This window comes from Salmo salar, chromosome ssa19 (assembly GCF_905237065.1).
Source record: "Salmo salar chromosome ssa19, Ssal_v3.1, whole genome shotgun sequence".
Taxonomy (NCBI): domain Eukaryota; kingdom Metazoa; phylum Chordata; class Actinopteri; order Salmoniformes; family Salmonidae; genus Salmo; species Salmo salar.
Genome location: NC_059460.1, coordinates 50,690,181 through 50,713,950, shown reverse-complemented (window position 1 = coordinate 50,713,950; position 23,770 = coordinate 50,690,181). Strand labels below are relative to the sequence as shown.

Genomic DNA, 23,770 nt, shown 5'->3' with positions numbered 1-23,770 from the left:
CTCTTCTGTGACTCTGATATCTTCCTGGATGTCACATTAACTAGTCTCTTGAATCATGTTCATTTCCTGGCCTGATTTATTGTCCCTGAGCACCAAGGACGAAAATGGAAAATGACATTTGGATATATGCCCTTAGCCCTCAAGATTCTCTTTCCTGTGCGCTACCGTTCTCCCCGTTCTCCATAGCATTTCTTGTGGTCTACTATTTTGGGCGTCTACCATCCAGATGCATTCATTTCAATGATATTGAATTTGTATGACTCAGCAAATCAATGCTCAGAAACAGCTCTGTTGTAGTTCCTTTGTTTTGAGGAAGGACATAACCCGCACACAGACTGGTGGTGGTGTGAAAGACTGGTACTTTATAAATACAATTTGTTTTGTTGCGCACGTTAGCGATTTTCGGGGGAAAACTCATGAGCAATTATAACTCCTCCAAAAAGACATTAGTGGTCTGTCTAGAGTCTGGACAATTGATTCCACACTAATAATACACTAATAATAGGTGTCTATTGAACTATTTAGGGGCCAGAACCTGAAGCTACGATATTGACCAGTGTGTGTGTGTGTGTGTGTGTGTGTGTGTGTGTGTGTGTGTGTGTGTGTGTGTGTGTGTGTGTGTGTGTGTGTGTGTGTGTGTGTGTGTGTGAAAGCCTGTCTATAGGAGGATCAGGGGGCACATAGACAGTGAGCAGAGGTCCTATTGATGAAGACCTACCACCAATGCAGAGCTTTTAATTCAGTGTAACAGGAATTAAAACTCAATTGACCTTGAGTAATAGCCAGCCGCACAATGAGCCGTCCCTTTGTCTTGTGTCAGCGATTCATTCGATGAATCCTCCTCCTCTCCCCACCCTGGCCCCACTCACTCATTTTATTGAATCCTACTCCTCTCCCCACCCTGGCCCCACTCACTCCTTTTATTTTGCTTTCTTTCGCTCGCTATTTTGGCCCAACCGTGTATCGATCCCAGCAGGTTTTACTACAGAGGCACTTTAAATTTCATTTTCATTCGACTCCATTTGAGTAGCTTTAAAACAGTGACACTGCCAAGGAAATCCAACTGGCGGATCCATTATGTTGGCTGATGTGGAGGTAAGGGGACTGGGCCGGGCGGTGTTCGTCCTGGGATGTGTCGGTCACCAGGGAAACAAGGGAAAGGAACAGGAGGGATTTTCCTTTAAATACATTATTTTAAAGACATAGGAAGTGAAGCAGATCAATCATGCTTTGGGTCTGTGAAGAGTGCTGTGCTCTAATTACTTCCTCATTAGCAGTATTTGTTTAAAAGCCAAAGCGTTGCTGTTATACTCTGTAGATTCACCCAGTCCAAGCCTAGGGTTCGGTCCACAATGGCACCCTATATAGTGCACTTCTTTTGATCAAGTCCCATAGGGCACTGGTGAAAAGTAGTGCACTAAAGTATGTATGGAATAGGGTGCCATTTTAGATGCAGCTCTTGTCTCTGGAGGTCCTACTCAAACTGTGGCGGATAACATAACATAAGCCCTTTGCAGTGGGAGAGTGTTAGTGTGAGAGTGACTTTTCTCCTTTGTCGCGGACTGGCGGTGCAGTGCACGGACGGGCTTGAGATCACTCAAAGGCCTCTGTGCTTCATTTTTTAATGACCTTTAGAGAAACTTTGGAAATCCCTCAACCGGAAATAATTAGCCCCAACTCTGTAGGAAATCTCAGACGAAGAGCAGTCAAGGTTGCCAAGTCTGAGAGAGAGAGTGTGTGAGCTAAATAATGGAGAAGATTTGGGGAAAGGTCATACTAATCAAGGCGAGAGAGAGTGGAGATTTTACAGGGTATTGGGACTTTTATATCCTTTTATAGTTACTGTAATGCAGCGTGTTGACTGTTGACTGTAGCACTGTCAAAGCCTAGTGTCACTATTACAAGCAGTGGTTGTGTATCAAAATGGAGGGATTGCACAGAGAAGTCACAAAGCAATTGACTCTGTCACACTCTCTATAATAACTGTAATTTTCTTCTTAATAATGATCTCATGTTGACCAAGGCAATGCATTCAGAGCTGTAATGTGAGCATTAGTATTCACTGAAGACTAGAATTTGCTTTCATATTTTACATTTCAAACTCCTTGTCTTCTTATGACAATGTGTTTTATAATTAGATGAATGTGCTGCTGACTTCACTGTACTAATCTGTTCTATCTCTCTCTCTCTCTCTCTCTCTCTCTCTCTCTTTCTTCTCTTTCTAGCCTGCGAGTTGATGACCCAGGGCATCCTGGCTCTGGTCACCTCTACCGGCTGTGCCTCGGCCAGCGCCCTCCAATCCCTGACTGACGCAATGCACATCCCACACGTGTATGTCCAGCGCAGTGGCGAGGGCTCGCCACGCACCACCTGCCAGCTCAACCCCAGCCCCGACGGCCAACGCTACACCCTGGCGGCGCGCCCGCCCGTCCGTCTCAACGACGTCATGCTCACCCTGGTCGGCGAGCTGCGCTGGCAGAAGTTCATTGTCTTCTATGACAACGAGTATGGTAAGTGTGGAGTATGGAGTGGCTAGCTAGTGGACATGCTTCAAGGCTGGCACTAAAAGGATTCTAGAGTATTGTGGAAGGAGGTTGATGACGAGAGGTGAGGGGGCGAGGGCTGCAGGATGGTCTGTCTCCGACGACAAAAGTGCTCCAATCAATGAAGCCTCTCAGAGTTGAGTGATCGGATGGAGGAAATAGAGCTTACTCACCGTCACATGGGAAGCTCTCGCTGTGAGAAGTGGGAGAGAGGAAGAGAGGCTGTCTTACTCATCAACGAACCACCTGTTCCTGATACTTATCAAATCATGTTAATCAGGATCAAATGAGTCTGATTTTAGTATGATGAAATGTACTGTACAGCAGCTTCATGATAGGATCCAAGATTTCACAGCATGTTCCTTTCAGCTCAATGCTTTTAGATAAGGATTCTATTTCCTATATTTTATATCATTCCACTATATGAGTCTATATTTGTGAAGGTATAGAGCGACATCAGAAAAGGTCAGAAGTTCAACCTGTCTATGTTTGGTTTGCTTCAGTGATGCCCTTGAACCAGGGTCTTTATCAGCATAACCCAGTTGTTTCAATATTGTCGGATGACTGCCTACCGCCATATTCGACTGCTTTTCTAGAGCTGAGGAAACTTGAGGATGTGTTTCAATAGAAACTGGGGGATGTGGATTCTCTGAACAGTATAGCAGATTGCAGTGCATGTGTTTGTGGCAAAGGTTACGGTAAGGGTAAGATATTAACATTTCTGGCTGTTATTCTGTTATTTATCATGAATTTACGGACGTTGCACTCTGTCTATATGAAGAAGAGCAATGGATTAGAAATGGTTATTATGTCTTCCTGTGTCGTGCGTCTTAATTTGTTGTTTTAGTAAATGCGTCATCGTAATATTTCTATATTAAGAGGAGGATGCATAATGTCTTCCTGTTCTTCAGGAAAACAAACATTCAGGTGGACATTATGAAAGGAAATTGCACAACACTATACTTCACAAGGTAAAATCCTAACAGAGCACAAAAGATGGTTGTCACCAAACCATCTGACTCAACAAATGATTTTTAGCATATACAGGCATGTACAAGCCAGCTTTTTCCTCCCCACCACTCTATCCAAACCCAGCCTCAACAATATCACTCCCTTTGATGAGCAAATGCATTAAATAAGTGAGGGGAGACGAAGAAGGCACATTTATTCAAATTAAGTCCTTTAAGTTTATTAGGAGCAGATGGGGTCTGGGTTTGGGTGTCTAGGCCTGGCTCCAGCATGGCCCAGGCCTGACAGCTGAGTGATGATGATTAAGGAGAGACCTTGGATTGCATTGCTGCTTCTATCCCATCTCCCCCCTGCCTCCCTTGCCTCCCCAGCCCCTCTCTCAACCTCCGTGCTCATTTTCCCTTTCATTCTGTCTGTCTTTCATCCCCTCTCTCTCTTCGCCTTTCACTGTAATTCGCTTTCTGTCTGTGTGTGTTTATCTTTCTCTGTGTTTGTTTTGCTGTCATACTCTCTCTCATTCTCTTTCTCAGTCACTTCCTCATGGAAACCCTGTTTCGCCTCATAAAGTACAGACAATTCCCTCTTTGCTGGTTTGCTTACAAAAGGACAAAAGGGCAAATCCCTCAACCCATTTTAGAGATATGTACACTGATACTGCTGGAAATGCAGAAATAGCATTTCAGTTCTTTTTTTAAACTTCAGTCCCACAAACAGTGTGGAGTAGACCGTTTTTGGTTGGCACATGGTTGGTAAACTGCTGAAACAATGTTTACTGCTCTGCTGTCGCCATCATAGCTGACTGCGAAACCTTTTTGGTTATACCACACACGAGACTTGCTCTCAACAGTCTTGTGCAAAATAACCTAGTTAGAAATTAATTAATTAATTAACAAACATGCCACCCTCTGCCTCCCCATCTCTCAACTTCACAGCTCTCCAGCCTCACCCAGGAATGTGGCACTTCTTCCCCTACTCCTATCTAACTACAGGGTTATTGGCTGGGCTATGGAATTATACTGTCATTATACTGTTGAAGGTGTTGAGACTCAGGATTTAGACAGCGGGTCTCTATAGAATGAAGAGATGTGGCGAGGTGGGGGGAAAACACACCACAGCTATAGTCCACTGAATTGATTTGCCGGGTGCATTGATCTGCTCCGTTTGTCACACAGTGCTCCGCCGAATGTTCCGCCAAGCATGAGACAACAGTTGGGCAACATCAAATATGGACTCCCAATCACAGACAGGGTTGGAGCTGGGCTGGCTCCAGTGTTGACTGGGACGGTGTCCCAAAATACGCCCTACCCCCTGTATAGTGCACTACTTTAAACCAGGGTCCATAGGGCTTTAGTCAAAAGTAGTGCACTACTTTTGGAGTAGTGTTCCACTTAGGATGCATCCTGGGACCTCCTGTTTTCACCTGCAACAATAAGAGCCACCTTCCAGCCAGCTGGAATGAAAGCCTCCTGACTTTTGTAAAAAAATATATAATGTAAAGGGAGTATGAGGTGAGAAGCAACGAGGGCTGAAAGATTTTGTGTTGACCCACGGGGTTCTGACGTGACCTCACATTGCTACACATGGGTTGCTGCCTTCCTTTCTGCCTAATGGTTTACAATGCTGTCTGGAGCTAACATACTGTAGTAGCCATATCATTATGTTTGGGTTATAAGGGGTCATTTCAATAGTATTTTATATATTATTATGTTGGTGAGGGGTCATTTATAGGGGGTCAGAGTTAATTGCTTGAGTGGATACCCAGGGTCAGGGTTCGCCACAATAATATTTCATGATCACTATCAGAGTTAACATGCATTAGCCTATACTGACGCTGGACACTGCCTTGAATGCAGGGCATTCAAGTTGAACACCAGTTCAACACCCCCTGTGGCAGACCTGATCTGCTCACTTAGCCTCTTAGCACTAGCTTAAGCCATTTATTTCTTTCTGACCTTCATCATTTTGTTTATGCATGTATTTTCCCAGTCTAGGCGTTTGGTCCGCAGCAATTTCATTATATTTAGTGGTATAGCTTTACGAAATCACAAGTCATAAAGTGAGGGTGGTTGATTACTGTCGCACTTCTTTATGCCCACTGTCATGATATTAATGCCAGCCTTAGTATAAATAAACCAATATCAGCCTGCGGAGGTGATTTCATTTATGTCTGGTCCGAAATCAGCTGAGTCACTCCCAGGAACTCCTCATTCAAAAAGCTTCTATTACTTTTACAGCTCCCTTACCACTCACTGTGTCATTCAAATGGTGTGATGATATTATCGAGACACCCTCCAGAATACAGGAGCCTCATGAGCCCAGGCAGATTTATTTACACAAACAGTTCCCCCAGGAGTGCATGGCTAGGCTTTCAGAGTGGAGCAACTGAGGACAACTCCACTCACAAATCAGTCACTCTTACTATCCGCCCAAGACATGTAATAAAGTGTTATCAATTACTAAGTTCCATCTTGTAGTTCCTATCTGCTACGTTCAACAACGTTGAGTTAAACAAGTGAACTCCGCGATTGCTTATTTAAAGGCAGTGATTGCGTAAGCCTGGCGAGAACACTTAAATAAGGATATACCCCGAACCCATACTAGAAAGAGTCGCATATTTACAGAGCATTAGTGCTTAAAAAAAAGGCTACTGTGGTCTATCATCTTAAGCCCGCCCGCTTGGTTGTATTTGCTTGTGTCTTTACTGGCCTATGATTCCTGATAAACGCCATCAGTTCAGTCAAGGACTTTGAACGTGCATGTGGAGGATGGGGAGTTGGAGGGAGATAGAGGGGGCACAGAGAGAAGAAGTGGTGCCTCATTTGAACTGGATGTTTTGTAAATCCCTGCGTGACTTCGGCTGAGTCTCCGCGGGCTTTATATAATGCTGAGTAATTCCCGGAGCTGCTTGATGCTCTGAGACAGGTCGCTTCAGGAGAGGCCAACAAAAGGCACCTCACATCACAGTTCCAGGCTATCCTCCAGCAGCTCCAAAAAAGCCTGCAAGCCCCTCTCCTCTGGAAGGCAGATTAGCCAACACCTGTGTGGGATCACAGGGAGCGCCGCCTGCGTTAGTGCCGCTCTAGCATGGCGCCACATTTGGATCATCTGACGATTTTGTAAATGTACATAACATAGTGGATTAACTCTGGGAATGGTGTGAACCGTTGGGGGAACAGAGGAGAAGAGAGGAAGGGGTGGATCAAAAGGAGGTTGATTATCATCAATAGTCAGATGCCACATTACAGATGTGCTTATGGCGGCGGGTGCTTTTGTCTGGTTTTTTCCGTTGTTTGTAGTGTAGGGCTGTTTGCATTGATTTAATACTGCTCCATCTTTCATCTGTATAACAGAGCTAGCTTCCTGAGAAAGCTCATTCTGATTTCAGCCAGCCAGACTGAATGTACATTTGTACTGCCAGCCGTTTATGAAAAGTGTCAGTAATTTTGGCTTAATTACATGTGGGCGGCAGGTAGCCTAGTGGTTAGAGTGTTGGGCTAGTAACTGAAAGGTTGCTAGATTGAATCTCCGAGCTGACAAGGTAAAAATCTGTCCTCATTGTAAATAAGAATTTGTTCTTATCTGACTTGCCTAGTTAAATAAAGGTTAAGTTAAAAAAAAATGGAACAGTCATGGAAAAAGTACTCAATGGTTATACTTGAGTATGAGTAAAGATACCTTAATGGAAAATTACTCAAATGAATGTGAAAGTCACCCAGTAAAATACTACTTGAGTAAAATACTAAAAGTATCTGCTTCTATATGTACTTAAGTACAGGGGTGAAAAAAGTACTCAGTAGGTGTGTCTTTTGACTGGTACATTCTCCCACATTTCTGGTTGGCAACACAGGGAACCCAAAGATGACCAAAAACTGTCATATTACTACAGAATGTATTACCCCTTTTTGACAGCAACTATTTCCCTTTTTATTTGATGTTACAGACAAACTAGGAACAACAATAATAGCATAATGCCTCTGACTTTATCAGAAACTTGCCCATACTGGTATATACTGTAATTGCATCAATATAATACCAACTAACCTTTTTTGACTTTGGGGGGGTTTATTTATTTAATGCATTATACTGCTATTGTACCATGGTAACTCACAAGATGGTATGATATGATATGATCATTTTTGGTACCAATTATCATAATTGTGCATTACCATGGTAGAATGTAGAATGCAGGTTAAAAACCATGGTATATCCATGATCCTCACCTATACCATGGTATAAAGTATGCAATACTATAGTAATATTTAGGCACAATCGCAGTATCATGGTAGTACAAATTATACTGTAAGGTTAAAACCATGATACATTTCTATGATTCCGACTATACCATGGTATAAGTGAAAGTACCATAGTAGTAGTAACATGGTACATTTTTGTAAGGAGACAGCGCTCATTCCTCATCATGTTAAATACTTAATAGGAATTAAGTTATTTTGAGAATCCACTTAAAATCGTATGATGACACATACCTATACTACATGACCAAAAGTATGTGGACACCTGCTCGTCGAACATCTCATTCCAAAATCATGGGCATTAATATTGAGTTGGTCTCCCCATTTCTGCTATAACAGCCTCCACTCTTCTGGGAAGGCTTTCCACTATATGTTGGAACATTGCTGCGGGGACTTGCTTCCATTCAGCCAAAAGAGCATTAGTGAGGTTGGGCACTGATGTTGGGCGATTAGGCCTGCCTTGCAGTCGGGCATTCCAATTCATCCCAAAGGTGTTCGATGGGGTTGCAATCAGGGCAGTGTCCAGGCCAGTCAAGTTCTTCCACACCTATCTTGACAAACAATTTATGTATGGACCTTGCTTTGTGCACGGGGGCATTGTCATGCTGAAACAGGAAAGGGCCTTCCCCAAACTGTTGCAACATAGTTGGAAGCACAGAATCGTCTAGAATGTCATTGTATGCTGTGGCGTTAAGATTTCCCTTCACTGGAACTAAGGGGCCTAGATCGAAACATTTAAAACAGCCCCAGACCATTTTTCATACTCCACAAAACTTTACAGTTTGCACTATGCATTTGGTCAGGTAAAGTTCTCCAGGCATCCGCAAAACCCAGATTCGTCCATCGGATTGCCAGATGGTGAAGCGTGATTCATCACTCCAGAGTCCGCGTTTCCACTGCTCCAGAGTCCAATGGCGGAGAGTTTTACACCACTCCAGCCGATGCTTGGCATTGCTCAAGGTGATCTTAGGCTTGTGTGCGGCTGCTCAGCTATGGAAACCCATTTCATGAAGCTCCCGACGAAAAGTTATTGTGCTGACATTGCTTCCAGAGGAAGTTCGGTACTCGGTAGAGAGTGTTGCAACCGAGGACAGACGATTTTTACACGCTACATTCTTCAGCACACCTATTCTGTGAGTTTGTGTTGCTTACCACTTTGCGGCTGAGCCGTTGTTGCTCCTAGACGTTTCCACTTCACAATAACAGCAATTACAGTTGACTGGGGCAGCTTTAGCAGGACAGAAATTTGACGAACTGACTTGTTGGAAAGGTGGCATCCTATGACGGTGCCACGTTGAAAGTCTGAGTTCTTCAGTAAGGCCATTCTACTGCCATTGTTTCTATGGAGATTGCATGGCTGTGTGCTAGATTTTACACACCTATCAGCAACGGGTGTGGCTGAAATAGACCAATCCACTAATTTGTAGGAGTGTCCACTTTTATATATATATAGTGTATTCAGGGCTGCGTTAACTGAGACAAAAACATTATTCACTAAGCCATAGCCAGACAACAAAATCACAGTCACAGTGAGCCAACAGAAAATGCCAGTCTGGTAATTATGTTCCTGTCTTACAATGGCTGAGTCTTGTTGTTCTATGTCCCAGTATTGTAAGTTCAGCAACAACAAAAAACGTTGCTTTTTCAGGGCCCTGTCTTTGAAAGATAATGTGTAAAAATCCAAATAACTTCACAGATCTTCATTATAAAGGGTATAAACACTGTTTCCCATGCTTGTTCAATGAACCATAAACAATTAATGAACATGCACCTGTGGAACGGTCATTAAGACACTAACAGCTTACAGACGGTAGGCAATTAAGGTCAACGTTATGAAAACTTAGGACACTAAAGAGGCCTTTCTACTGGCTCTGAAAAACACCAAAAGAAAGATGCCCAAGGTACCTGCTCATCTGTGTGAACGTGCCTTAGGCATGCTGCAAGGAGGCATGAGGACTGCAGATGTGGCCAAGTTCTTACTGTGATATGCCTAAGACAGAGCTACAGGGAGACAGGACGGACAGCTGATTGTCCTCGCAGTGGCAGACCACATGTAACAACACCTGCACAGGATCGGTACATCCGAACATCACACCTGTGGGACAGGTACAGGATGGCAACAACAACTGCCCGAGTTACACCAGGAAAGCACAATCCCTCCATCAGTGCTCAGACTGTCCGCAATAGGCTGAGAGAGGCTGGACTGAGAGCTTGTAGGCCTGTTGTAAGGCAGGTCCTCACCAGACATCACCGGAAACAACGTTGCCTATGGGCACAATCACCGTCACTGGACCGTCACTGGACCCGGTCCTGTGTGGCTCAGTTGGTAGAGCATGGTGTTTGCAACGCCAGGGTTGTGGGTTTGTTTCCCAGTATGGGAAAAACATTTATGAAATGTATGCATTCACTACTGCAAGTCGCTCTGGATAAAAGCGTCTGCTAAATGACTAAAATGTAAAATGTAGGACTGGCAAAAAGTGCTCTTCACTGACGAGTCTCGGATTTGCATTTATCGTCGAAGGAATGAGCTTTACCCCGAGGCCTGTACTCTGGAGTGGGATCAATTTGGAGGTGGAGGTTCCATCATAGTCCGGGGTGGTGTGTCACAGCATCATCGGACTGAGCTTGTTGTCATTGCAGGCAATCTCAACGCTGTGCGTTACAGGGAAGACATCCTCCTCCCTCATGTGGTACCCTTCCTGCAGGCTCATCCTGACATGACCCTCCAGCATGACAATGCCACCAGCCATACTGCTCGTTCTGTGCGTAATTTCCTGCAAGACAGGAATGTCAGTGTTCTGCCATTGTCAGCGAAGAGCCTGGATCTCAATCCCATTGAGCACGTCTGGGACCTGTTGGATCGGAGGGTGAGGGTGAGGGCCATTCCCCCCAGAAATGTCCGTGAACTTGCAGGTGCCTTGATGGAAGTGTGGAGTAACGTCTCACAGCAAGAACTGGCAAATCTGGTGCAGTCCATGAGGAGGAGATGCACTGCAGTACTTAATGCAGCTGGTGGCCACACCAGATACTGACTGTTACTTTTGATTTTGAGCCCCCCCCCCTTTGTTCAGGGACACAGTATTTAATTTCTGTTAGTCACATGTCTGTGGAACTTCTGCAGTTTATGTCTCAGTTGTTGAATCTTGTTATGTTCATACAAATATATACACATGTTAAGTTTGCTGAAAATAAATGCAGTTGACAGTGAGAGGACGTTTCTTTTTTTGCTGAGTTTGTTTATTCTTTAGGAGGCACAGTAAAAACATTACTTGACAAAGACATACGATAGCCTGAATGGAACATTTTATACTTAAAAAGCTCCTCTTCAGTCAAAGCTGTACTGTTAAAAGAGTCAACGGCGTCACCGGCTTCCCTCTGCCAATTGTATTCCATGGACCTATTTCTTTGACCATCTTTGCCTTTGAGACAATCATGATGACTTCTTCTACACCGTGTTTCAGTGTAGCTACTCATCAGTGCTCGGACTTCACACAAGGCAAGCTGATGATGAATCCTTGGGGGATGTCATTGAGAAGAGCCTTCATGGTCGTTGGATTCACGGCGCCAATTTGTTGTAGCTAATTAAGCATTCAACTGGGCCTGCGAGTGACATTGTCTAGACACCTGCAGCAGCTCCAACATTTGGGCCCTTTTATTTTCTTTCTTACGATTGATGCTTTGATGTTGCCTCCAATTAAAGTCCTTAATTGGCCAGGAATCTTCACTAAGGGAAGTGGATGTAGCGGGGGTAGGGACTCGGTGAGACGTTGTGTGTTAATGACTACGTCCCCTTCTTAATCTCTACCCACCACACTCAACTGGGGCCCTCACCGTGGGACATGGACGGTCTGGGAGACTGGGGATTGCGAGGGCGATGGGAGTGCTATGAGAGAGTGATAGAGATGTAGATATGGGGAGGAAGAGAGAGAGAGAGATTGGGGGGGTAGAGAGAGGGGTAGAAAGAGATGGGGTAACTGGAGAGAGAGAGAGAGGGGGGGAAAGAGGGATCACCAGTCATCTCACTTTCATTTGTTATTTTCTCCTTCCTTCCTTCCTTCCTTCCTTCCTTCCTTCCTTCCTTCCTTCCTTCCTTCCTTCCTTCCTTCCTTCCTTCCTTCCTTCCTTCCTTCCTTCCTTCCTTCCTTCCTTCCTTCCTTCCTTCCTTCCTTCCTCCCCCTACCTTTATCTCTCTCTCTCTTCAAATCCCAAGGGGTCTGTTACTAGGCTCTGACATCCTTATCTTCTCTATCTTTTCTTTTAGAACTGGGACTGTGATCTTAAACATCTTTGTTCAATCAAAGGTGTGATATAATATGATCAGATACGATAGGAAGGCTATTTTCGCCTGGCTGGACCTGGGGTAGATGACGACATTGCTATGATAGATCCCCCTGCACCCCTGTCCGTCGGCCCTTGGTCTGTTCTGCTGCTCTGCAGCCACTCCACAGCCATAAAAAGTTGAGCGGAAAATCGGGCCGGGAGCGAAACACACTTTGACATTTGTCTTCATTAACTGTTTTTGTGTTGTGGTGTTATTTTCTCCTCTACGAATTGGGCAGATTCCTTGCAATGCCGGTCCTTTCACGACCTATCCCACATGGCCAATAAATATGGCCAAGATAAAGCGTCATTGGAGTGTTCAGGTATGCACCCCAGGTCCAAACTATTCAGATTTCATCTAATGTACAGATGTAGGATCTTAACTTGATACCATGTACAGCAGGAAATGCAAACTTGTGTGTAGTCAATGTTTATTAAAAAGGCTTCTAAAGTTTGTAATGTCCACTTAAAAATGTCAGACTTGATGTGACCTAACTAAAAATGTATCAACACCTAGACAATGTTCCATTAATTATAATCCACACAATAATTCACATTTCCTGTTGCTGCAGGATTAGTTTCCTGCTGTAAGAACCTGGTAACAAAGAAACACAATATCTAGTAGTTTTATGAGAAAATACACATATCCCTAACATATACCCTGAGTGTACAAAACATTAGGAACACCTGCTTATTCCATGACATAGACTGACCAGGTGAATCCGGGTGACCGCAATGATCCCTTATTGATGTCACTTGTGAAATCCACTTAATCTCTAGCGCCGACAGAGATGGTCGCCTCACATCAAGTCCTTAGGAGTCTATGCAGTATTTTGTTTTTTTATGCATTATTTCTTACGTTGTTAGCCCAGAAAATCTTAAGGGTTATTACATACAGCCGGGAATAACTATTAGATATAAGAGTGACGTCAATTTACCAACATTACAATCAGGAATACGACTTTGTTCGGACCACCACCCAGGACATTGGATCTAATCCCAGAGGCCGATCCAAAACAACGTCGCCACAGAAGAGATAGACAGAGCAGCCTCCTGGTCAGGCTTTGAAGGCGTGCACACTCCCCTCCACTTCCGAGTATGCTACTCGCCAATGTCCAGTCTCTAGCTACTTTGGGGTAGGGGGCAGTATTTTCACATCCGGATGAGAAGCGTGCCCAGAGTAAACTGCCTGATACTCAGGCCCAGACGCTAGGATATGCATATTATTAGTAGATTTGGATAGAAAACACTCTGAAGTTTCTAAAACTGTTTGAATGATGTCTGTGAGTATACCAGAACCCATATTGCAGGCAAAAACCTGAGAAAAATCCAACCAGGAAGGGGGAAATCTGAGGTTTAGTTTTTCAAGTGATTGCCTATCCAATATACAGTGTCTGTGGAGTCATATTGCACTTCCTAAGGCTTCCACTAGAGGTCAACAGTCTTTAGAACGTTGTTTCAGGCTTCTACTGTGAATGGGGAGAGAATAAGAGCTATTGGAATCAGGTGTCTGGCAGAATGGCATGAGCTCAGTCACGAGCAAGGCCGTGAGAGCGAGCTGAGTTCCTTTTCATTTCTGAAGATAAAGGAATTGTCCGGTTGGAATATTATTGAAGATTTATGATAAAAACATCCTAAAGATTGATTCTATACATCGTTTGGCATGTTTCTACGAACTGTAATAGAACTTTTTTTACTTTTCGTCTGAACTTAGTGCTCACGCATTTTGCATTTGGAATAGTGAACTGAACGCGCAAACAAAAAGGAGGTATTTGGACATAAATATGGACTTTATCGAAACAAAACGAACATTTATTGTGGAACTGGGATTCCTGGGAGTGAATTCCGATGAAGATCATCAAAGGTAAGTGAATATTTATAATGCCATTTCTGACTTTTGTTGATTCTACAACATGGTGGGTATCTGTATGGCTTGTTTTGGTTGACTGAGCGCTGTACTCAGATTATTGCAAGGTGTGCTTTCGCCATAAAGTTTTTTTTAAATCTGACACAGCGGTTGCATTAAGGAGAAGTTTATCTTTAATTCTATGCATTACAGTTGTATATTTTATCAACGTTTATGATGAGTATTTCTGTAAATTGATGTGCTCATTCACCGGGAGTTTTGGAGCCAAAACATTTCTGAACATTACATGCCAATGTGCAATGGGTTTTTTGGATATAAATATGAACTTTATCGAGCAAAATATACATGTATTGTGTAACATTGAGTCCTGGGAGTGTCATCTGAAGAAGATCGTCAAAGGTTAGTGATTCATTTTATCTGTCACGTCCTGGCCAGTATAAGGGTTAATTGTCATTGTAGTTTGGTCAGGACGTGGCAGAGGGTATTCGTTTTATGTGGTTCGGGGTGGTGTGTTTGTTGAAGGGACATTTGATTTAAGTATTCCGGGGTTTTTGGGCACTGTTTGATTTTCATGTATTCTATGTTTAGTCTAGTGTGTCTGTTTCTATGTTTGGTTAATTGGGGTTGGGACTCTCAGTTGAAGGCAGGTGTTGTCTATTTGCCTTTGATTGAGAGTCACATATATTAGGGTGTGTTTGTGTTTGTCATTTGTGGGAGATTGTTCTGTGTTTAGCCTTGTGCCTTGACAGACTGTTTTGTTGATCGTTAGTTCTTTTGTTATTTTGGTGTTCATTTTGAATTTATTAACCTCTATGGGCTAGGTGGGACGCTTGCGTCCCACCTACGTAACAGCCACTGCCAGCCAGCGATTTTCAAAACCTTAAAAATCCTATTACTTCAATTTCTCAAACATATGACTATTTTACAGCCATTTAAAGACAAGACTCTCGTTAATCTAACCACACTGTGCGATTTCAAAAAGGCTTTACAACGAAAGCAAAACATTAGATTATGTCAGCAGAGTACCAAGCCAGAAATAATCAGACACCCATTTTTCAAGCCAGCATATAATGTCACCAAAACCCAGAAGACAGCTAAATGCAGCACTCACCTTTGATGATCTTCATCAGATGACAACCCTAGGACATTATTGTTATACAATACATGCATGTTTTGTTCAATCAAGTTCATATTTATATCAAAAACCAGCTTTTTACATTAGCATGTGACGTTCAGAACTAGCATACCCCCCGCAAACTTCCGGGGAATTCGCTAACATTTTACTAAATTACTCACGATAAACGTTCACAAAAAGCATAACAATTATTTTAAGAATTATAGATACAGACCTCCTCTATGCACTCGATATGTCCGATTTTAAAATAGCTTTTTGGTGAAAGCACATTTTGCAATATTCTAAGTACATAGCCCAGCTATCACGGGCTAGCTATTTAGACACCCGGCAAGTTTAGCCTTCACCAAAATCAGATTTACTATTATAAAAGTTTGATTACCTTTTGTTGTCTTCGTCAGAATGCACTCCCAGGACTGCTACTTCAATAACAAATGTTGGTTTGGTCCAAAATAATCCATCGTTATATCCGAATAGCGGCGTTTTGTTCGTGCGTCCCAGACACTATCCGAAATGGTAAATCAGGGTCGCGCGCATGGCGCAATTCGTGACAAAAAAATTCTAAATATTCCATTACCGTACTTCGAAGCATGTCAACTGCTGTTTAAAATCTATTTTTATGCAATTTATCTCATAAAAAAGCGATAATATTCCGACCGGGAATCTCCTTTTCGGCAAACAGACGAAAAATCACAAAGACGGGGGCGGCCAGGGCACGCGCCTAAGCCCACAGTCCCTTGATCGGCCACTTGAGAAAGGCGATAATGTGTTTCAGCCTGGGGCTGGGATGACGACATTCAGGTTTTTCCCGGGCTCTGAGCGCCCGTGGAAGACGTAGGAAGTGTCACGTTAGAGCAGAGATCCTTTGTAAAAGATAGAGATGGCAAAGAAGTTCAAGAAATGGTCAGACAGGCCACTTCCTGTAAAGGAATCTCTCAGGTTTTGACCTGCCATTTGAGTTCTTTTATACTCACAGACACCATTCAAACAGTTTTAGAAACTTTGGAGTGTTTTCTATCCAAAGCCAATAATTATCTGCATATTCTAGTTACTGGGCAGGAGTAGTAACCAGATTAAATCGGGTACATTTTTTATCCAGCCGTGAAAATACTGCCCCCTAGCCATAACAGGTTAAACATCAAGATGAGCATACACATACCTGCTGCATTTTGGTCTCATCACTACGACAACCGTGACAGAATCTCCCACCAAACCAGGACCAAGCAGCAGAGGAAGGAGCAGAGGGAATTTGAGTTGGACTATGGTGAGAGATGGATTTGGGAGGAGATCTTGGGAGGAGAAGGCTCCTACACTTGGGAGGAGATCCAAGCAGGAAACGATCGCCTTCCATGGGGACAGGTGGTAAGAGAGAGGGAGGAAAAGTGAAAGGCTGGTAAGGACTGGGAACGTTACCGAGGAACACGACTGGCGTTGAAGCACGAGAGGCACCCCCAATACATTTTTTGGGGGGGGCACACGGGTAGTTTGGCTAGGCCAAGGAAGAGCCAGAAGCCAGCTACCCGTGGTTATATGGAGGAGCGTATGAGGTGGAGGGCGCCATGTTTCGCTGAAGAGCGCACTATCTCACCCATACGCACGCACAGTCTGGTGCGCGTTATTCCAGCCCCTCGCAGGTGCCGTGCTAGAGTGGGCATCCAGCCTGGTAGGAGGATGCCTGCGCAGCGCATCTGGTCGCCGGTACGCCTCCGAGGACCAGGCTACCCAACTCCCGCTCTACGCACGGCTACCATCAGGCCCCTGCACAGCCCAGTCCGCCCTGTACAAGCACCCTGCTCGTACAGGGCTACTAGTTCCATCCAGCCAGGACGGGTTGTGCAGGAGGTAAGATCAAGACCGCCTGTGCGCCTCCATAGCCCGGTGTTTCCAGTTCCTGTCTCTCGTGCGGACCCGGAAGTGCGTCAGCCCAGTCCGACTCGTCCTGTTCCCACTCCCCGCACTAGCCTGGAGGTACGTGTTCCCAGTCTGGTACGTCCAGTACCAGCACCACACACCAGGCTTTAAGTGCGTCATCCCAGTCCGACGTCGCCAGGGCTGCCCGTCAGTCAAGAGTCGCCAGAGCTGCCCGTCAGTCAAGAGTCGCCAGAGCTGCCCGTCAGTCAAGAGTCGCCAGAGCTGCCCGTCAGTCAAGAGTCGCCAGAGCTGCCCGTCAGTCAAGAGTCGCCAGAGCTGCCCGTCAGTCAAGAGTCGCCAGAGCTGCCCGTCAGTCAAGAGTCGCCAGAGCTGCCCGTCAGTCAAGAGTCGCCAGAGCTGCCCGTCAGTCAGGAGTCGCCAGAGCCGCCCGTCAGTCAGGAGTCGCCAGAGTCGCCCACCAGTCAGGAGCCGCCAGAGCCACCCACTAGTCAGGAGCCGCCAGAATGGCCAGACTGCCCGGAGATGCCAGAGTGGCCAGACTGCCCGGAGATGCCAGAGTGGCCAGACTGCCCGGAGATGCCAGAGTGGCCAGACTGCCCGGAGATGCCAGAGTGGCCAGACTGCCCGGAGATGCCAGGGTGGCCAGACTGCCCGGAGCTGCCAGGGTGGCCAGACTGCCCGGAGCTGCCAGGGTGGCCAGACTGCCCGGAGCTGCCAGGGTGGCCAGACTGCCCGGAGCTGCCAGAGCTGCCAGAGTGGCCAGACTGCCCGGAGCTGCCAGAGTGGCCAGACTGCCCGGAGCTGCCAGAGTGGCCAGACTGCCCGGCGCTGCCAGAGTGGCCAGACTGCCCGGCGCTGCCAGAGTGGCCCAGCGGCCAGGATCAGCAAGAGTGGCCCATCTGCCCAGATTCTGCCGATGACCAAAACACAAGGGAGTCTAGCAGCAACCTTGAACTGAGTAAGCCTGACAATTCAGAACTCAAAGAGATTAACTGTTTAATTGCTGAGTCTGCATACAGGGTAGAGAGGTGGAGGTCTGCCCATGATCCGGAGCAGGGGGAGTCTGCCTACGGTCCGAGGCTGATCGGGTCGGTCGACACTCTGGAGGACAATAGGCCGGAGCCTGAACCACCACCTGCATAGGTGGGTTGGGGAGGGGGGTGTAGCACAAGTGCCGTCGGTGACGGCAAACACCCTCCCTTCCCTCCCTCCCTTTAGTTTAGGGGGAATTTTTGTTGTTGTTTGGGGTTTTGTTATTCTTGAGGTGCTTCCGGGGTTAGCACCTTTAGGGGGGGGGTACTGTCACGTCCTGGCCAGTATAAGGGTTAATTGTCATTGTAGTTTGGTCAGGACGTGGCAGAGGGTATTCGTTTTATGTGGTGTGTTTGTTGAAGGGGCATTTGATTTAAGTATTCCGTGGTTTTTGGGCACTGTTTGATTTTCATGTATTCTATGTTTAGTCTAGTGTGTCTGTTTCTATGTTTGGTTAACCTCTCCAGCGTCTCGTCCCGTATGCGGGATCAAAATCCAGCGAAAACTCCTAGCGACATTAGCATAACGAAATTTAATATATATTTTTTTCAAATATAGGACTGTCTCATATCGTTTTATAGATACACCTCTCCTGAATCGACCCACGTCGTCCGATTTAAAAAAGGTTTTACAGGAAAAGCAAATCATTAGATTATGTTAGAGGAGTCCATCGTAAAAGCAGCAACATAGCCATTTTCCGACCAACCACATGCATCACAAATAACCAAAAAACAGCTAAATGCAGCACTAACCTTTTACAAACTTCATCAGATGACACACCTAGGACATCATGTTACACAATGCATGCATTCTTTTGTTCAATAAAGTTCATATTTATATATGAAAACAGCATTTTACATCGGCATCTGACGTTGACTAACTATTTTCCCGTCAAATGCTTCCGATGAAACAGAGCTACAATTTACTGAATTACTATTCGAAAACATTTTTAAAATGTAATATTGTCATTCTAAGATTTATAGATGAATATCTCTTGAAAGCACCTGTCATACCAGATTTAAAAATAACTTTACTGGGTAATCACACTTAGCGATAAAAGGGGATGCGATACTCATAAAATGAGCTAGTAAACCGAGCTCGGCGCCATATTGGAACAATCGCATATCACATCTAATCTTGTATAATATTGTCAATAATCGCTTACCTTTAGTTGTCTTCATCAGAAAGCACTTCCAGGAATCCCAGGTCCACAACAGATGTATTTTCGGTCGAAAAAGTCCATCCTTTATGTTCCATTAGCTTGCTGGTGTTAGCGCGTCTGAATGCTGTATCCAAATGCTCTACCGGGCGCGGGACAGCCGTTTCGAAATAAAACATTTTTTCCCCATTTAGGTTCGTTCAAACATGTCAAACGTTGTATAACATAAATCTTCAGGGCCTGTTTCAACAAGAGAGCCAATAAGATTCGAGGGGGACGATTGTATTGTGTTTCAAAACGTTTCCAAAGGTGTGGGTAGACAGGGCCGCCGGCGTCATAATGGTGATGGCCCTCCCCCTGTGACCAATTTCCAACGCGTCTCATTCACTGAGTTTCGACAGTAGAAGGCTCAAAACACTTTGTAAAGACTGGGGACATCTTGTGGAAGCAATAGGAAGTGCTCAATGAACGATAGCTCATGGTGTGAATAATAGGCAACGACGTGAAGTTGAGTCCACAATTCAGAATTCCACTTCCTGTTTCAATCGGTCTCGGGGTTTTGACTGCCATATGAGTTCTGTTATACTCACAGACACCATTCAAACAGTTTTAGAAACTTTAGGGTGTTTTCTATCCACAGGTATTAATTATATGCATATCCTACCTTCTGAGTTTGATTAGTAGGTCGTTGAAAATGGGCACACATTTTTACCAAAATGCGCTGTGGCGCCCCCTATCCTAGGGTAACGTCAAGAGGTTTTAATTGGGGTTGGGACTCTCAGTTGAAGGCAGGTGTTGTCTATTTGCCTTTGATTGAGAGTCCCATATATTAGGGTGTGTTTGTGTTTGTCATTTGTGGGAGATTGTTCTGTGTTTAGCCTTGTGCCTTGCCAGACTGTTTTGTTGATCGTTAGTTCTTTTGTTATTTTGGTGTTCATTTTGAATTTATTAAACGTCAAGATGAGCATACACATACCTGCTGTATTTTGGTCTCATCACTACGACAACCGTGACATTAGCTGTATTTCTGGTTTTTGTGACGCCTCTCCTTGCTTGGAAAATGGATGTGTGGTTTTTCTTGTCAAGGTGCTGTCCTAACATAATCTAATGGTATGCTTTTTTGACATCGGACACTGTGCTTGGATTAACGAGAAGTTTATCTTTAAAATGCTGTATAATACTTGTATGTCTGAGAAATATGAATTATGAGATTTTTGTTGTTTTGAATTTGGCGCTCTGCTATTTCACTGGCATCACACATACCCCAGAGAGGGTAGACAACAAGGTGGAAGAAATTAGGTTAAGGGGTTGCCTTCCAGAGAGACATCAGAGATTGTTACATTCTCTGTTTCACGGAAACATGGCTCTGACGGGATATGTTGTCGAAGTCGGTACAGCCACTGGGTTTCTTCATGCGTCGTGCTGACAGAAATAAACATCTCTCTGGGAAGAAGAAGAGCAGGTGTGTATGCTTCATGATTAACGACTCATGGTGTAATCATAACAACATACAGGAACTCAAGTCCTTCTTTTCACCTGATCTAGAATTCCTTACAATCAAATGCCGACCATATTATCTCCCAAAAGAATTCTCGTCAGTTATCATCACAGCTGTGTATATACCCCCTCAAGCAGATACCACAACGGCCCTCAAGGAACTTCACTGGACTCAATGTAAACTGGAAACCATATATCCTGAGGCGGCATTTATTGTAGCTGGGGATTTTAACAAAGCAAAATTGAGAACAAGCATATCGATTGCAGCACTCGCGCTGGCAATACACTGGACCACTGCTAATCTAACTTCCGCGATGCATACGTAACAGCCAGTTGAAGCCTGTGGCGCGATTTTCAAATACCTTAAAAATCCTATTACTTCAATTTCTCAAACATATGACTAATTTACAGCTATTTAAAGACAAGACTCTCGTTAATCTAACCACACTGTCCGATTTCAAAAAGGCTTTACAACGAAAGCAAAACATTACATTATGTCAGCAGAGTACCAAGCCAGAAATAATCAGACACCCATTTTTCAAGCTAGCATATGTCACAAAAACCCAGAAGACAGCTAAATGCAGCACTAACCTTTGATGATCTTCATCAGATGACAACCCTAGGACATTATGTTATACAATACATGCATTTTTTGTTCAATCAAGTTCATATTTATATCAAAAAACAGCTTTTTACATTAGCATGTGACGTTCAGAACTAGCATACCCCACGCAAACTTCCGGGGAATTTACTAACAATTTACTAAATTACTCACGATAAACGTTCACAAAAAGCATAACAATTATTTTAAGAATTATAGATACAGAACTCCTCTATGCACTCGATATGTCCGATTTTAAAATAGCTTTTTGGTGAAAGCACATTTTGCAATATTCTAAGTACATAGCCCAGCCATCACGGGCTAGCTATTTAAACACCCGGCAAGTTTAGCCTTCACCAAAATCAGATTTACTATAACAAAAATGTTATTACCTTTGTTGTCTTCGTCAGAATGCACTCCCAGGACTGCTACTTCAATAACAAATGTTGGTTTGGTCTCAAATAATCCATCGTTATATCCAAATGGCGGCGTTTTGTTCGTGCGTTCCAGACACTATCCGAAATGGTAAATCAGGGTTACGAGCATGGCGCAATTCGTGACAAAAAAATTCTAAATATTCCATTACCGTACTTCGAAGCATGTCAACCGCTGTTTAAAATCAATTTTTATGCAATTTATCTCGTAAAAAAGCGATAATATTCCGACCGGGAATCTCCTTTTCGGTAAACAGAGGAAAAAACAGAAAGACGGGGGCGGCCGGTGCACGTGCCAAAGCCCATTGTCCCTTGATCGGCCACTTGAGAAAGGCGATAATGTGTTTCAGCCTGGGGCTGGAATGACGACATTCAGGTTTTTACCGGGCTCTGAGAGCCTATTGGAGCCGTGGGAAGTGTCACGTTACCGCAGAGATCCTAAGTTTTGGAAAGAGATGTCAAAGAAAGACAATAAATGGTCAGACAGGCCACTTCCTGTAAAGGAATATCTCAGGTTTTGACCTGCCATTTGAGTTCTGTTATACTCACAGACACCATTCAAACAGTTTTAGAAACTTTGGAGTGTTTTCTATCCAAAGCCAATAATTATATGCATATTCTAGTTACTGGGCAGGAGTAGTAACCAGATTAAATCGGTACGTTTTTTATCCAGCCGTGTCAATACTGCCCCCTAGCCATAACAGGCTAATGGGGAACCAATTACTTGTCTCAACAATGTCTGTGCGCAAATCACTCCCTCCTTTGGCATTGGGGGGAGGTGTATGGCAGTGTCTGGAACCATTGTATGTCCTCTCTGATGTTGCACTTATCCTGGGATAGTGTATGACCTAGAGGCTCACTCCCCTCAGTGAGCTTGTCCAGGAGTGGGGTCAAGAGGGGGTTTACTTGAGATGGGAGTATCTAGAGTTGTCAATTGATTTATGCCATTGGATGAGATGGTGTTTTTGTGCTATGGTGTACCAGGAACAGGATTAGAACCTCATTTTAGGGACCAAACTGAACGATCATTTATAGTGAATGCTATCTGGCTATGGGATACTCCTCTCTCAAGTAAAACTCTTTCTTTGTGAACTGTTCCTAAGATCTGTGGTTCTTCATGTACGTTGAGAGGGGTGTATCTTGGCTATAAAAGATCTTTGTACTTTTGTGTTGTCACTTTCAATGGTTCATTAGAAATGGCGCATCATTGAAAGTCAAGTGCTATTGCAAAGCTCTTATCATTAAAGATGTAGTTTAAGTATAACTCTGACTGGTGTGTGAAGTTTGTAACTCTCCTCCTTTGGTAATGCAGAAATGAACCTCCACAGGCTGCTCTCTACATAGAGATTCAGTAGTCACTTTAACCTCTTACATCTAGACGTTCCGCTAGCGGAACACCTGCTCCAATATCCAATGATGGGCGTGGCGCGAAATACAAACTCCTCTAAAATCCCAAAACTTCCATTTTTCAAACATATGACTATTTTACAGCATTTTAAAGACAAGACTCTCGTTAATCTAACCACACTGTCGGATTTCAAAAAGGCTTTACAGCGAAAGCAAAACATTAGATTATGTCAGCAGAGTACCCAGCCAGAAATAATCAGACACCCATTTTTCAAGCTAGCATATAATGTCACAAAAAACAAAACCACAGCTAAATGCAGCACTAACCTTTGATGATCTTCATCAGATGACACACCTAGGACATTATGTTATACAATACATGCATGTTTTGTTCAATCAAGTTCATATTTATATCAAAAACCAGCTTTTTCACATTAGCATGTGACGTTCAGAACTAGCATACCCCACGCAAACATCCGGTGAATTTACTAAATTACTCACGATAAACGTTCACAAAAAACATAACAATTATTTTAAGAATTATAGATACAGAACTCCTCTATGCACTCGATATGTCCGATTTTAAAATAGCTTTTCGGTGAAAGCACATTTTGCAATATTCTCAGTAGATAGCCCAGCCATCACGGCTAGCCATTTAGACACCGACCAAGTTTAGCCCTGACCAAACTCCGATTTACTATTACAAAAGTTTGATTACCTTTGGTGTTCTTCATCAGAATGCACTCC

General features: G+C 44.0%; 1 protein-coding gene across 2 annotated transcripts in view; it reads left to right on the top strand.

The window, feature by feature from the left end:
• grid1b (glutamate receptor, ionotropic, delta 1b) overlaps positions 1 to 23,770 on the top strand; it is a 424,434-nt gene that overhangs the window by 185,974 nt on the left and 214,690 nt on the right. For both annotated transcript variants that reach the window (XM_014158350.2, XM_014158349.2), the window contains exon 3: positions 2,226 to 2,510. In XM_014158350.2, the coding sequence (XP_014013825.1) occupies positions 2,226 to 2,510 (285 nt within the window). The remainder of the gene's footprint in view (positions 1 to 2,225; positions 2,511 to 23,770) is intronic.